Source organism: Pieris rapae, chromosome 6, assembly GCF_905147795.1.
Source record: "Pieris rapae chromosome 6, ilPieRapa1.1, whole genome shotgun sequence".
In the NCBI taxonomy this organism is placed as follows: domain Eukaryota; kingdom Metazoa; phylum Arthropoda; class Insecta; order Lepidoptera; family Pieridae; genus Pieris; species Pieris rapae.
Window position 1 is genome coordinate 1632760 of NC_059514.1, and position 12143 is coordinate 1644902.

The 12143-nt window shown below is 32.3% G+C and overlaps 1 protein-coding gene across 1 annotated transcript; it reads right to left on the minus strand.

Annotated features, from left to right (window-relative positions):
- Positions 1-5927: 5927 nt before the first annotated feature.
- LOC110997176 lies at positions 5928-11125 on the minus strand. Its single transcript, XM_022265218.2, has 4 exons — positions 11069-11125; positions 10408-10581; positions 8736-8977; positions 5928-5961 (listed from the first exon to the last, which is right to left on the minus strand). Exons 1-4 carry the CDS (start codon positions 11123-11125, stop codon positions 5928-5930), a joined length of 507 nt encoding a protein of 168 aa, XP_022120910.1.
- Between the last annotated feature and the right edge of the window lie 1018 nt (positions 11126-12143).

A 12143-nucleotide genomic window follows, 5' to 3' on the forward strand; every position in this document is an offset into this window, starting at 1 on the left:
ACAATTTCTGTACAAGATTGAAATGTCGTTGCAATATTGCGTCGTTAAAATTATGGAGCTAAAGGAGACAGATGTCCAGTGTGATCTTTTAAATGGGCCTTGGGGCAAGTATTACATAAGCTACGGGTGGTAAACTAAACAAAAATGTTAATACATAACACATACATTCTTTCTTTCTTCTTTCTTTTCTTCTTCTTTTTTTTGACGTTCATAAGTGTACATTATGTAACCTATATGAATAAATTATTTTTGATTTGATTTGATAAACGTATTAATTTTTTGTAGGAGTCATCGAAAATGCAGTTTCTTTTCAAGTATATGTTTGACATTGCTGTATACGTAATCACCATATAAGGAAGTCTAAGAAGCTATAGTGCTTACGTAACACTTGACTTCAACACCTTACTGTAGTTTTCCTTTTGAAAACGCTAGAAAATTAATAGTGTATAATGATGAAATGTTTTTCTCGATTAAAAGTATACCGTGTTCTGAATTGCTAAATCATAAATTATTCAAAAGATCTGTGATTACTTTCTGAAGTTACTGAATAATTATGGGATCGCAATTTTTTTTAAAGAAAATTTTAGAAAGTTTCTAAAAATGTTCGTGTGAAATTACAGTGTAAAGTCTATAGTCTTGCTAAGGGTAGCTTGTATTATTTTACACCCATATTTCATCATATCACACATAACAACATACTTCTATCGATTTTCAAATAAAACTGTTAATTACTCTTTGATTATCTTTTTTGTATTTTGTAATGGATAGTCTTTTATGTACTACGTAGTGAAAGTGAATGTTCCTGATAAATATTTATGAATATCTATTTAAATTGTAACGAAACAGACGAATGCAAATCTATCTCAAATGTATATAAATTTATGTATTTAATGTGCTTTAGATGTATTTAAATAATTTTAAATATTAATAGTGTATATCATTTCTTATGTCATTTCGTCCTTCGCAATAATAAATTTTATATTATAATGCAGTGTTTTTATTGTATAACCTATTATAATTTTTTTTTATGTAATTGGGGGGCAAACGAACCTGCGGGACGCCCAAAAAGGGCAGTCATAGCAGCCCATAGACACCCATTTTTAGGCGGCGCCAGGCTTCAAATTTTTTTTTGGTTTTATAATCTTTTACTAAATTGGAATATTTCCATGGCTCACTGGTGCATCCGGAATGTTTAACTGAAAAGGTTCGAGATCCGGCGAATAAAAATTTCTACCTATTTTTAATTATTCTAATTATTAACGGAAGACGTGTGTTTGCTCCATGCGAAGCGAAGCTAACGAGCTTAGACTGTTTTTACAGTTTTCAGCTTACATGAAGGCGTATCACAGTTTTGCTACGCATTAACTCTAATGAAATGCTTACTTATTTTGTAATAAGAACATTATAGACTTGATTTTAAGACATCCTTTTAGATTCCGTTTCTGTCTCTCAATTAAAGTTTGCTAACTGGCGTTCAGTCTTGATCTTAGAAGCTCAATAAGTTAACTACTGTTCACAATTCTACTTAAATCGGGCCTAACTAAACCTGTCTGCCTGCTGTCTGTACGAGGCTCTGGTGACTCGCTTTGTGGGTGCACCAGGTAGACGTACCTCCCGGCGTCTATAAAATACTTGAAAATTACAAACTAATATTAAACCTTAAACAGGACTATGTTAACTTATATAGGTATAATATAAATAAAGAATCGGATATTTTGACTTTTGGGAGTTATATTTCTCCATGCTTTGTATCGAGTAAATAAAAGGAAAAGCTTGCAAACAATACACTTTATTGGAATCATGAACAAATACTGGACTCTTTGCGATGCAGAATAGATCAATCAGTTGGATCACCCACTTCTCTCAAAAATCTTAAATAACTCCAAACATGAATTAAAATTCACTAATAAACTTAATTAGATAATGAACATGTTGGTAATGCATGATAAATAGTATTTAGTAGTGTAGGAGTCGAAGACTGTTCAATTACTACAAAATGTTGAAGTAAGGTTTTTTTTGTTTTGTTTTTTGGTGAGTTGAGAAGGGTTTTTATTACCATTTTAGTGGTATAAACTATTTTTATAGAGGTCTCTTTTTTGGAAGCTTATATGCGAAACATCAGAAAAAATAGATAAAGGCCTCGGCTAAACGCAGAAGTAGCACTGAATAGTTTGAAGAACATATTTTCAAGAATCTATTATTATATAGATTGCTCTGTGTTGTGTTAGAGTACTCTAGCAACAAAGCTAACTTTCCCTACGGACTGTGCTGCTAATGGAAGTTGTATAGCACTGAAGTTTAAAATTAAGTTTGTACGTAATATTTTGATTGTACATTTGTATAACAAGGAGATTTTCGAGATGTAACTTTCGTAAAAATTAATATCTGCAGTTATATGCGGTATGCCCATGAAACAATTGAAAATATGGTCATATCGTTAGTAAGCATATGTGGGTAAGACAATGTGTGGGTAATATGTGTAAAAAAGTAAATACTGTTGACGTAATCACCGAATAAGAAAACTAGACACCCCCCTCCCCCCGATAGCGCTTACGTAATTCTTGAACAGCCTATTTCCGTCCATACACATGTCTAAGTTATTTTTATGAAAGGCCAAATATTGTATGATCCCTTTAAAGGTCGTTAGATTTCTGTTTCAATACTCTTATTACCAAGATAGAATCAGCCTTAATAATAAATCAAAAAAGTTTTTTTGTATGTATACATACTTCATGGTGCTAATATTTTGTCTCTGTCACACATTTAACATAACGATCTAACCTTATCACTAATAAGTATAGTTTACTAAAAAGATTTTTAACATAAGAAAGTGTCCAATACCGCTACATATAGTCCTAAATTAGGTAAAGATACTTTGTTTTTGAGACCTTTGAGGCCCGTGGTGTGAAAAGTTGAATAGCGTCGATGTTGATGGAGACTTGTGCGCTCCAGAAATACTTTTAGGTACTTACTTATTAACGCCAACGCGCAAAAATTTAATGGTTAGCAAGTGTGGACAACCTAAACCTTTTTGGCTTCTAAAGTGTTTTCATATTATAAAAAGTGATTCATTTTATATTTAACCATCAATAATTTAGGTTTAGGTTCTCCACAAAAAAAAACACAAGAGAACTTTGTTATGAATGCTAAACAAAATGAAGCCAAGAATTCGATCGTAATCCTAAAGTTATCGCCCATATTTAAACATTTAGTATCTTATTCTGTGGCGTATTGTGAACAAATAAAGACCTTTTATTAGATATGATGTTTGAATTGTGTGGGTTCTCCATTTCATTCAGTGAAAAGGCTACGTACGTTCGTTTGAATCATTGCCTCGCAAACAAATGGCAAGCTATTCTTATCGAAATATGTGGGTTGAAGGTGACCATTATAGGGAAAACATTCGATATTTTATAATATTAATAATAATTTATTGCAAGACTAAGGTACAAAATGTGTAAGATGGTACAATCATTGGTTGTCATATGTGCCACACTTTACGCAAATTTGTCCCAAAGGAATTTTACATTCTACGAAAGTCATATTAATTGGTCAATTGTTTGTATACATATATCATACATTATTAAATTTATATCAAGAACAGTGGTCTCACGTAAATAATTATTTATTGAATAATACATTTTTATACATACAAGTATAATGTTTAATGGATATGAAATGGGTTTAATGGGACTGATAACATTTACAACATAAAATAATATTTTAGTTGAGTAGGTATTGGGAGACTGGTTTACAAATTAGGTAAGAACCTGTGATATGGATATAGATTTCACTTATCACAACCTTGATGTTGATTTAAATCGTCATTGTATTAAACTCAAGTGGCATAGCACAGACATATTTCTACCCCTACCAAGTCTAGGCAAATTTTGAATCCCGCATATAATCGTTTTTATTCAAATAATTAAATTAATTGCCTGGAAGAGATCGCTTGAAAGCAATACGGGACATGTATTATGTTCAACAAAGTACTATTAATAAATGTACCGTAAATGTAACTTTCGAAACACGGGCATTTGTTCTTTTGCATCACATAATTTTCCTTTAGTTTTTATTACTATTTCCATCTGTATAAAGTGTCTGTCAAGTTTATCTTCACTCCCGGTTGGCAAAGTAATTCAAAGTCATTCGGTTCCGCGGCTTTTAACTTTGATAGTCTTGGGTCTAGATGCTACGAGACCAATTTCAAGATTAAACACAAACTTTAACAGATTATGCATTCCGTCAGAAACGGCATAAAATCGCGTTATAATAATTTAGTGCACTGCTCATCTAAGAAAATGAAATATATTTTTCAACGTGCTTGCATAGCACATAAAATAAAAATATATAGCTTCAAACCATTAAAAAACTGTTCTTTATGTGAAAAAGCTATGTTATTAAAGACATTTACTTTTTTCTAAGTTTCTACTTATTTACGAGTGAAACTAAAAATCTAATTATCACGAATGAGCCTCGCATTTCTGAGATAAAATTACAGTACTACCATTCCCAGCTGTCTTAGTGACTTGCATTTTTAAGTAATTTTCATTCAAAGCAAATCTTCCATTCGTTTTTAGTATTTCTTTGTAAGATATCTAACAAAAGTATTATTTTAACTATATTACATATTTCCGTTAATCGGTAGTTAAAGATTCTATGTGCCTAGCTTCATAAGCATTTAGACGACGTTAAGACAGATTTGTCTATGGCGTTTTTCAATCGCTTCAAGTTCTCGCTTCTTTTGCCTCTGCAATGATGGTCCTCTGCCAAGTTTGCTTGAGGCGACCACTTGCCTTAGAAATTTGGCTTGGATGGTATACCCAATTCCACCTTGTTATTTAATTACCAGTATTGTATAGTGTTGTCAAGGATGTCAATTGGTAATAAAGATGATTCATGTGATGGTTGATGTACTCTTCCACCAAGCTAAAGGAAGGATACTGAACCAGTGTAACCACTGACTTGCCAGACCAAAGGACCAAGACTGAGGTCGACAAGTTTATTTGAGGCCGGAACACCTTCGTTAGCGCGTGTCAAGGTATTTTGCCATCGTATGATTTGTAAGCCCAATTTGTAGCGACAAATGAAACTCCTGCTAAAAGTATCATAGTTTTAAGGGCCATCGCGGCAAACTTGCACATTGTTGAAAGTATCTTAGGCTAGTTATAAAAATATAAACGATACGGTAAATTTAGATTTTGCATAGAATAGCCGCAAACTGGCTTGTCTGATGTTTAGTGATACCGCCGCCCATGGACACTCTTATTAACATAGGACTCACGAATGCGTTAACTGCCTTTTAATAATAGTCACGCTGTTTTCTTGACCCTAAGTCGAATTTGTTTATAAAGTCGGTTAGAAATGTAGATCATACTACCATACTTTTTAATTTTACGCTATATAAACACCCAAAGTTGTGTGTATATATAGCGGTTTAATACAAATCTAAAGGACGGATATCTCTATAACACCTATCATGGGTTGAGCAAAGGTTATTTTCAAAAAGAAAATCAATTAAACTATTAACATTACTTTAAATAAATAAAGAAGGATTTTTGGACCATCCTATGAAACCTATTTATGTGGTAATTTTCAACACATAAATAAATTTATTTTCTATTAACATATAGATGATACACTGTGCATTGGCGTTTCCCGAAACTCGTATGAAGTTACAAGAATTTTAATATTCAATAGATATAATTTCACAAAAAATCATTATAACGTCAAATAAATAGGAATCAGAATCCGTAACTATCTTTTATTTCCAAACCTATAATAAGTAAATAAACCTTTACATTAATCATGTCTCAGGATAGATAATAAATGAAGAGTTAAAACAAAATGAATTTTAAATAACATATATTTTAAAAAAAATAAAAAAGAAAATGTATTAACAATCGTATTCTAAACTTATCTAATCTTTAAAATGATGTCTGCCGCAATTCTTGTGGTAAACTGAAATTAAAATAAATCTTATTAAAGTACCTTACAAGCTTACAATTATGACAATGTTTTAATTTTTCCAATAATAAAGTTTTCAAAGAATGTTATCTTGACTTTATTTTCTACAATACTAGTATTGTAGCTAAACTAAAGCTAAATGAACGAATACACCAAAAGCGTGTATTTTTTCTCGATCTCTCTATTTTTCGATAAAAACGCTGCATATCTTCGTGACGTTACATAGTATTTTTACCCTCATGCGCCTAAAGAAGTTTCATTTCAATAAGTGTTTCACGTGGCCCTTAATCTTTAAAAATTAACCAAACCAAGCAAAAGATTAGGTTGATTTAGTATTTTATCAACCGTAAATAATAAATAAAAGTTCTAGGAGGATATGGGCTATTTGACCTATAAACCTTATCTACGAAAATTGCATTTCTAAGTTATGTCCCTCATTACTTGGTTATTCACCTCCGTACCGATATATGTTACATATATTATGAGTAGCGAATAATAAAATTGTAATCCTTTTTTTCTTTCTACCTTTTTTACCTGCTTGGATTATGGATAGATATTTAGTACTCTTATGGTAAGATATAGAAAGGAATGAATTCAAACACTTAAAGATCCATTTTAAAATTCTTTTATCAATAGAATGCGCCATTATTCCTAAGAATAAATAGGGAAATTTATTCAAAAAAAGTCCCTCCGTGCGATGCCATAACTTTATTTATTATATATATATTATTAGTTTTTAATTATTACAATTTTAATAATATAATGAATATAGAACTAATATAACAACATTTAAACTCAAAGATTCTGAACGGGCAGAATTGCTTGCCTTAACTAGTATAGATCTCCTAATCTTAGACAGAACCCCTTAGCCAACCCCTATAATTTATAACCTTCACCCCTGCCTAACTAATACGATAGATAAATTATACAAAAAATTATTTCAGGACAAAAACTGTGTCTCAGCAGGGAGGCCCAATTTTATATCATAATATATGAAAGCTTACCACATCACGTCCATAAAAGTTCCCCTAAAAAACTACTTCGTGTCAAGTCCTATTTGAGACGATGTGACCGGGGTAAATAAGCGTTATAAATTGGCAACACTGATCACGTAATTGCCATTTCAAAGGACACTAAGGTAATGGTGTTTCCTCTGAGTAAATGAGTATTTTATTAAAATAATCATTTACTCTAAATTCCTAGTTTAAGGACGCTTATCGTTAAAAAACAATAGAAAAGAATGGTTCTCGGAATAGAAAATAAATGAAAATATTTAAAAAATTAGGTGGAGAATTTGTCACACTGAAGAGCTACTTAAGATATGAATGATATTTAATATTTTATTATGTAAAGAAAGTTGTCCCGTTTCTTTATATGAAAAGCTATTTCAGGTTTTATTCTACGTTTGTTAAACCAGAAATTTTGAATGGGCGAATATGCACATGGGTGGTTAGTGAATTCGTGGCGCTATTACAGGAAAGGTGACCGTATTTGACGTATACGTGAAAAAATACAACGCCCGAAAACAAGCGATGGGGAATCCCCCGTTCCGTTCGATAGAAGCGCATCGCACATGGGTTGAATGATGTCAGAGATGACAGCGCATATAAGGGCGGGCCCTTTCTGTCCAAGGGACCCTGGGCTGCAGCCCAAACACCCTTAAGTAGAATCCGCTCTTGTATTCGCAGTTGTCTGCGAATACAAGAGCGGTTTTATTTAAATTATATAAGTAATACATATATATAAGTAATTACAAATTGTAATGTTATTTCCTTCTTTTAATACAACATTTAAAGTTTTAAAACCTTTGAAACTGTAAACGAAGATATGATGTTAAAATGCGGTATTTAAATTGTAAAATGATTTAAATTTCAAAACTGTCCCGGCATTTCCGTAATTATACCCGTACAAAGTTCTTTCAAACCATCTCGCTTAATTTAGCCAGTCCTTTTTAGATGTTAGCTTAAAAAAGGAAATACATTTTCGTCTAACTCTAGAATTTTACGAAAAGGATATTTAAGGCAGTAGTTTGCTCGAGTTTCAATAAAGTTGGAGTTTCCTTCGGAAGTTACATTCACCTCAATACTTGTTCGCGTTACAACAAATAGTTTTTGGATAATCAGACTAGTTTCGCAGGAATTCATGTGAATCAATTGATTTGTGTTTATGCGTCTAACAAGGAGAAATAATAGTGGCAGAATGATAAATATATACGTCAGAGCAATGACATTACTGTTTAGCTGTCATTATATCACAGAGCTCATAAATTAACAACCTTAAAGTCTATTAAAAGCGATTATAGTATTTGTTTATTGGATTTGTCAATATGAATGGATCAATCACAAATAATAATAATAATAATCTAAATAAATCAATTATTGTACGTTATGTGCTCAAAATAATATGAAAAAAAAATTATTATAATTTATAATAACAGAAAATTATTATAATATTATTTAAGAAAATATAGATTACTTTTATTTGGACTGACAAAAAACGCATGTAGTAGGTTCAGACACGCTTGAATAAATATATATCTTGAATACAGTTCTCACACAAACACATGCACATGTCCTTACTTTAACTTTTTTGGTAAAAAAACTATATTGTTGACTATAGCTAACTTCAGTGTGTCGGTTTTTTGCGACGGTGTGCGCGCCCAAAGAAGTGTACATACATAAATATAATTTAATGCCTTGGTCAACTTAAGTATTGTAGACATTTGAATAAACATTAAGCTGTCTAAAAACTAATTCAGACGTACTCACTTCGGCTGTATGAGATGAAACGGCATCTTTCGAACAGCCTCCTCAGCGAGGTCCAAGGGAAAGGCGAATTCAATCATATTCTCATTCAAGCAATCGTTATAGGTGGAGGCTAGTTGGCAGCGATCTGACATTCCTTCAATGCTGTCCAGGCATAACCTGGAGATGCTGTGGAGCTTTCGTACAACTCTTGAATTTTTTCCATTCACCAGACTGGCCAGGTGGATGAGAAGGTCTCGGTTTACCTGAAGATAGCTTTAAAATTACAATATGAAGCTAGATTATATGTAGCTGTAATATAAACGCATGTATAACTCGGAAGGTTTGGTTCGATTACCGGTAAAAAATAATTTCGCTAGCAAGCGCAAATATATTTTTGTAATTTTTTTATTATTAAAATTGCTTAGAAAAACATTTTTTCAACTTTTTTTCAACGCTTTAAACGTAAATTAATAAGAAAAACTTCCAATTACAATTAATGTACATAGCCCCCAATTGGTTAATGAAAGTTTTTTCAATGTTTACACTGATATGTGATTTACAATAAGAAATCAGTACAAAAATTAGAAGTAAATTTCGTTAAACATGTAAAATAAAAACCAGCCATAACACATACACAAACGACCGCAGTTCTAAATTTTCCCGACATTTTCACTACTGCACTGTTTCGCAGATAACATTTTCATAGCAATTTGAAACTCTTTATTGGATCCGTACGAACTCTTTGCCAATACAGACGCTACCGTTTGAATTTGGCATTTGTTTCTAATTCTCTTCATTGGAAAACCTTCCTGTAGCACAAAATTGCTTTGATTTAAGCTATTAACACTCATTAAAATAAAATTTCTTGCCTAAGTAATGGCTACTTATTAATACTATTGACATTACTCAATCCGTCTGAAATGTTTACGCCATCTTTTGTTAGGTACTATGAAAACAATTGCTGGAAAGTTCTCGTAACGGAATGATGTAAATAATTCAAGAAATTTGCTTTTTATTATGTTATTGAAATAAAATGATCCACTGTCTTTAATTGTAAATAAATAGAAGAATTGGAAATAAATGGAAGTGATATCATCCCTAAAAGATGTTATAAATATAGTCGAATAAGCATGCAAATCAAGAGAAAACTTTTCTACACAGGATTCACCTACCAATTTTCACATACGTCTGCCAAACATTGACATTATCAAAGCACAATGTAAAAGATTAAGCGTAACCCAGAGATCCATGAAAATAAGTAATATAAAGATAAGAAGAATTGCCAAATACAAAACAAAGTAACAAAAATTTAAGAGATAAAACAGTGTTTGCTGACGTTATCTATAAAACAAAACAACTAAAATGGAAATTGGCTGGACATCAATAACTCGAACACAATTATCACACTATGGCAACCCAGGGGGCATAAAAGAAACACAGGTAGGCAGTTTAAAAATTGGGGTGAAGTCATGGAAATGGCTGGACAGACTAGACGAGGTTGGTGTACAATAAGGAAGAATGGAGAACAATGGAGTAGGCATTTGCCCTAGGCACACAAAATTGGAAAAAAATGCTCAAGATATAGAAAGATGGAGCTTGTTGGAGGAGGCCTATACTTTTCAAGTGGTCCTAGTTGATTAAAATTATTATTTAACATCCATGTCTTAAGGTAAAAAAACAGATGAAAACTGACCTTTCCATGATTGATGACATCACTCTGTTCCAGCATACACGCTGCAAAACACTGCCCTGACCTCGTAATCGGTGGGGAATTCGTGAAATATGCTCTTACATCTTTTGGGGTGGCCCTCACTTTGATCACACATGATTGGGCCATGCGCACTAGGGCATCGAGATGTCCTTGCACCTAAAATATATTTTATATTGTGCTATGTTTTGTTTTGTTGTTTACTAAGGAATTAGACTATGGCATAATTGCCAGAATGGATGCGAGATCGTTGGCGGTATGGAGATTATTTCCTGGATAAAAATAAAAAATAAATAAAATATATCTATATAAATGTTTATTGGAATTATTGATGCTTATATATACCTTGTTTAACTACATTTAAAATAGATTGCCCGAATAGCTCTCTTCTGCATTACCCCATAATAAAAAGCCATAGGTCATTAAGCTGTAGAGTAACTAAAATAAACAAGTCTAGCTGTATCGACATCATTCAGTGAGTGAATTTGTTTATCAGTGTAAGCTAAATACAATTTTTTTTAATACCTTAAAAGGTAGTTTTATAATACTTTTAACATTGTTTTATAAACAAATTTCCACGTTTATAATCGTGCTAGATAACAAAGATATCTTTGGTATCAACATTTTATTTCAACCTTTTTTTTACCTTAGGATCAGTGAAGTCCACTAAGGTCCCTGAAAATCCATGGGGCCTCATACCCATCGTGATTCCAATGAAACTTGCAAATAGGCTGAAATGCATTGTTCTGTAAAATATAAATTAACATTGTTTATCAGTATAACGCAGTAAGCTCGTTCGTTAGTAGTAAGTAGGTTCGTTGTTGTCGTTATTAAAGAAGCTGTCAGTACAGTCACGTAATAAAACGAAATTAATCCTAATAGGCAAGTAGGTGACGACATTCTGGGACTAAGACTTTCCTCACGATGTTTTTCTTTGCCGTATCTTTAATGAGCAGATTGGTACACAAGCAGGATTCAAACCTACAACCTCAAAGAAGTCGTACGCTAAAGACAGAAGAAAATAACATAACAAGTAAATTTTAACTTATTTTTACACAAACTTTATCACCTATATGATCTATATATCTATATAACAAAAACATTAATTCAGAAAACCTGCTGCATATATATTTTATATCCAACTATTCCTACTTTTTAGGTCTGGGCCTTAGATTTCTGTATCAGTTTCATGATCATTTGTTAATCTAATCGGCAATTAGGTGATCAGCCTCCTGTTTCTGACACACGCCGTTGACTTTTTGGGTCTAAGGCAAGCTGGCTTCCTCACAATGTTTTCCTTCGCCGTTCGAGTAATTGTTAAATGCGCTAGCATGCGATAGCGAGTCCATTGGCACAGCCGGGTATTGAACTTACGACCTCAGGGATGAGAGTCGCACGCTGAAGCCACTAGGCCAACACTCCTCGCTTAATCCTTTAACCAATAAGAAATCAGACGGACAAATAGATGATCATTGCACCTGTTTTGATAAATAGAACCTATAAAATAAATTAAGCGGAAAAAGACTAAGATAGCTACACAGAATGGTTAATTATGCAACTAAAAGCTATTAAATTTGACAAGGAAAAAGGCTTAAAATGTCTTAAAACTTTTCCACTGAAATTTATTTTAATTTGTCTCCGTGATTTATTACAATCAAAGTTGTACTCTTTATAAACTCTAATTTCTAATACAAATAGAAATTCGCTACTTTTAGGACGCA

Bases quoted from the DNA above. Each gene is read 5' to 3' on its own strand.
- LOC110997176 (XM_022265218.2), bottom strand. From the start codon at position 11,125: ATGGGTATGAGGCCCCATGGATTTTCAGGGACCTTAGTGGACTTCACT. The intron at 10,582-11,068 runs GTAAAAAAAAGG...AATATATTTTAG, and splicing joins TGGACTTCACTGATCCTAAG to GTGCAAGGACATCTCGATGC. The intron at 8,978-10,407 runs GTCAGTTTTCAT...AGCTATCTTCAG, and splicing joins ATGTCATCAATCATGGAAAG to GTAAACCGAGACCTTCTCAT.